The sequence below is a fragment of the Trichechus manatus genome, unplaced genomic scaffold, assembly GCF_000243295.1.
Source record: "Trichechus manatus latirostris isolate Lorelei unplaced genomic scaffold, TriManLat1.0 scaffold00057, whole genome shotgun sequence".
Taxonomy (NCBI): Eukaryota; Metazoa; Chordata; class Mammalia; order Sirenia; family Trichechidae; genus Trichechus; species Trichechus manatus.
The window spans coordinates 4,355,194-4,356,978 of NW_004443993.1; the positions used below are offsets into that span (position 1 = coordinate 4,355,194).

At 44.2% G+C, this 1,785-nt stretch overlaps 1 protein-coding gene across 1 annotated transcript in view; it reads left to right on the forward strand.

Moving 5' to 3' along the window:
* The window catches only part of LOC101357565 (putative adhesion G protein-coupled receptor E4P), a 38,067-nt gene extending 37,581 nt beyond the window's left edge, over window positions 1-486 (forward strand). The window contains exon 4 of the mRNA XM_023733072.1: window positions 247-486. Within this exon, the coding sequence (XP_023588840.1) occupies window positions 247-486 (240 nt within the window). The remainder of the gene's footprint in view (window positions 1-246) is intronic.
* The last annotated feature ends 1,299 nt before the right edge of the window (window positions 487-1,785 follow it).

Below are 1,785 nucleotides of genomic sequence, written 5' to 3' on the forward strand. Positions count from 1 at the left end.
AAAAGAGGTTGACTCAAGATACAACCTAATCTTGTAGATTGAGTCTTGCCTCATTAACATAACTGCCTCTAATCTTGCCTCATTAACATCATAGAGGTAGGATTTACAACACATAGGAAAATCACATCGGATGACAAAATTGTGGACAATCACACAATACTGGGAACCATGGCCTGCCAAGTTGGCACACATTTTTGGGGCACATAATTCAATCCATAACATACTCCTAACTCTCCCCCTCTACAGGTGCTGTACTCTGCCACCGCTGGGGTGCTGCACTGCCTCTACCTGGCCTCCTTCACCTGGATGCTCCTGGAAGGGCTGCAACTTTTCTTAATTGTCAGGAACCTCAAGGTGGCCAACTATCTCAGTGCAAGCAACTTCAAGAAGAGGTTCATGTACCCTTTTGGCTATGGGGTCCCAGCTGTGATTGTGGCTGTGTCTGCAGGCATTGGATCCAGTAATTATGGAACCCACACTCCGTAAGTGTGGTTGGAATGGGGAAGTCTTTTATGTCTGAGCTCACATGTGTTGGTTCATTGGTTAGTTCATTTATTCATTCAACAAACATGAATTGAACATCTACAAGCACTGTTCTGGGTGTTGTGGGTAACAGAAAACGAAACAAACAATAAATAAATGTTGTTGCTGGGTGATGTCAAGTCCATTTTGACTCCTGGTGACCCCATGTGACAGAGTAGAACTGCTCCATAGGGTTTTCTTGGCTATGATCTTTACAGAAGCAGATCATCAGGCCTTTCTTCCGTAGCACCTCTGGGTGGGTTCAAACTGCCAGTCGTTAGGTTAGCAGCTAATCACAAACCGCTTGCGCCACCCAGGGACCTTAGATGGTACATTGTTGTTGTTGTTGTTGTGTCCCGTCTAGTCGACTCCGACTCATGGTGACCCTATAGGACAGAGCAGAACTGCCCCATAGGGTTTCCTAGGCTGTAATCTTTACAGGAGCAAATCACCAGGTCTTTCTCCTGCAGAGCCTCTGGGTGGCTTTGAACCACCAACCCTTTGGTTGGCAGCCAAGTGCTTAACCATTGCACCACCAGGGCTCCTTAATAAATAAATAGATGTACAATATGATGTTGGTCATAATAGGTACTATCAAAGGGAAGCAAACCAGAGGAATGGGAATGTATGTGGGTGTTATTTTATTTTTAATTTTATTTATTTTTTGACCTAACTACATATCTGGAATTTATTCAAATAATTCATACCACAAAAAAGATCAAAGGGTACTACCAATTGACTTTTGCCCTTCTACAACGAACTTTTGAATTAACTTTAGCATCTGCTGAAATACCCCAGCTGGCAAACCATAATCAACCTGGGACTCAGATTACAGTTATATGTGGGGGCCCCACTAAATTTAATCATGGAATCCCGTATTATCATAGGGAGGAGTCCCTACGTGGCACAAATGGTTAAGCACTTAACTGCTAGCAGAAAGGTTGGTGATTCAAGCCCAACCAGAGGCGCCTTGGAAGAAAGGCCTGGAGATATGCTTCCAAAAGGTCACAGCCTTGAAAACCCTATGGAGCAGTTCTACTCTGCAGCACATGGGGTCATCATGAGTTGAAATCAACTTGATGATAACTAACAACAATATTATCATAGGGTAGTTACTGAATAAGGAGCCCTGGTGCCTCAGTGGTTAAGCTCTAGGCTGTGAACCAGAAGGTTGGTTCAAACCCACCAGCGGCCCTATGGGAGAAAAGACATAGCAATCTGCTCCCTTAAAGATTACAGCCTAGGAAACCCTATGGGGCAGTT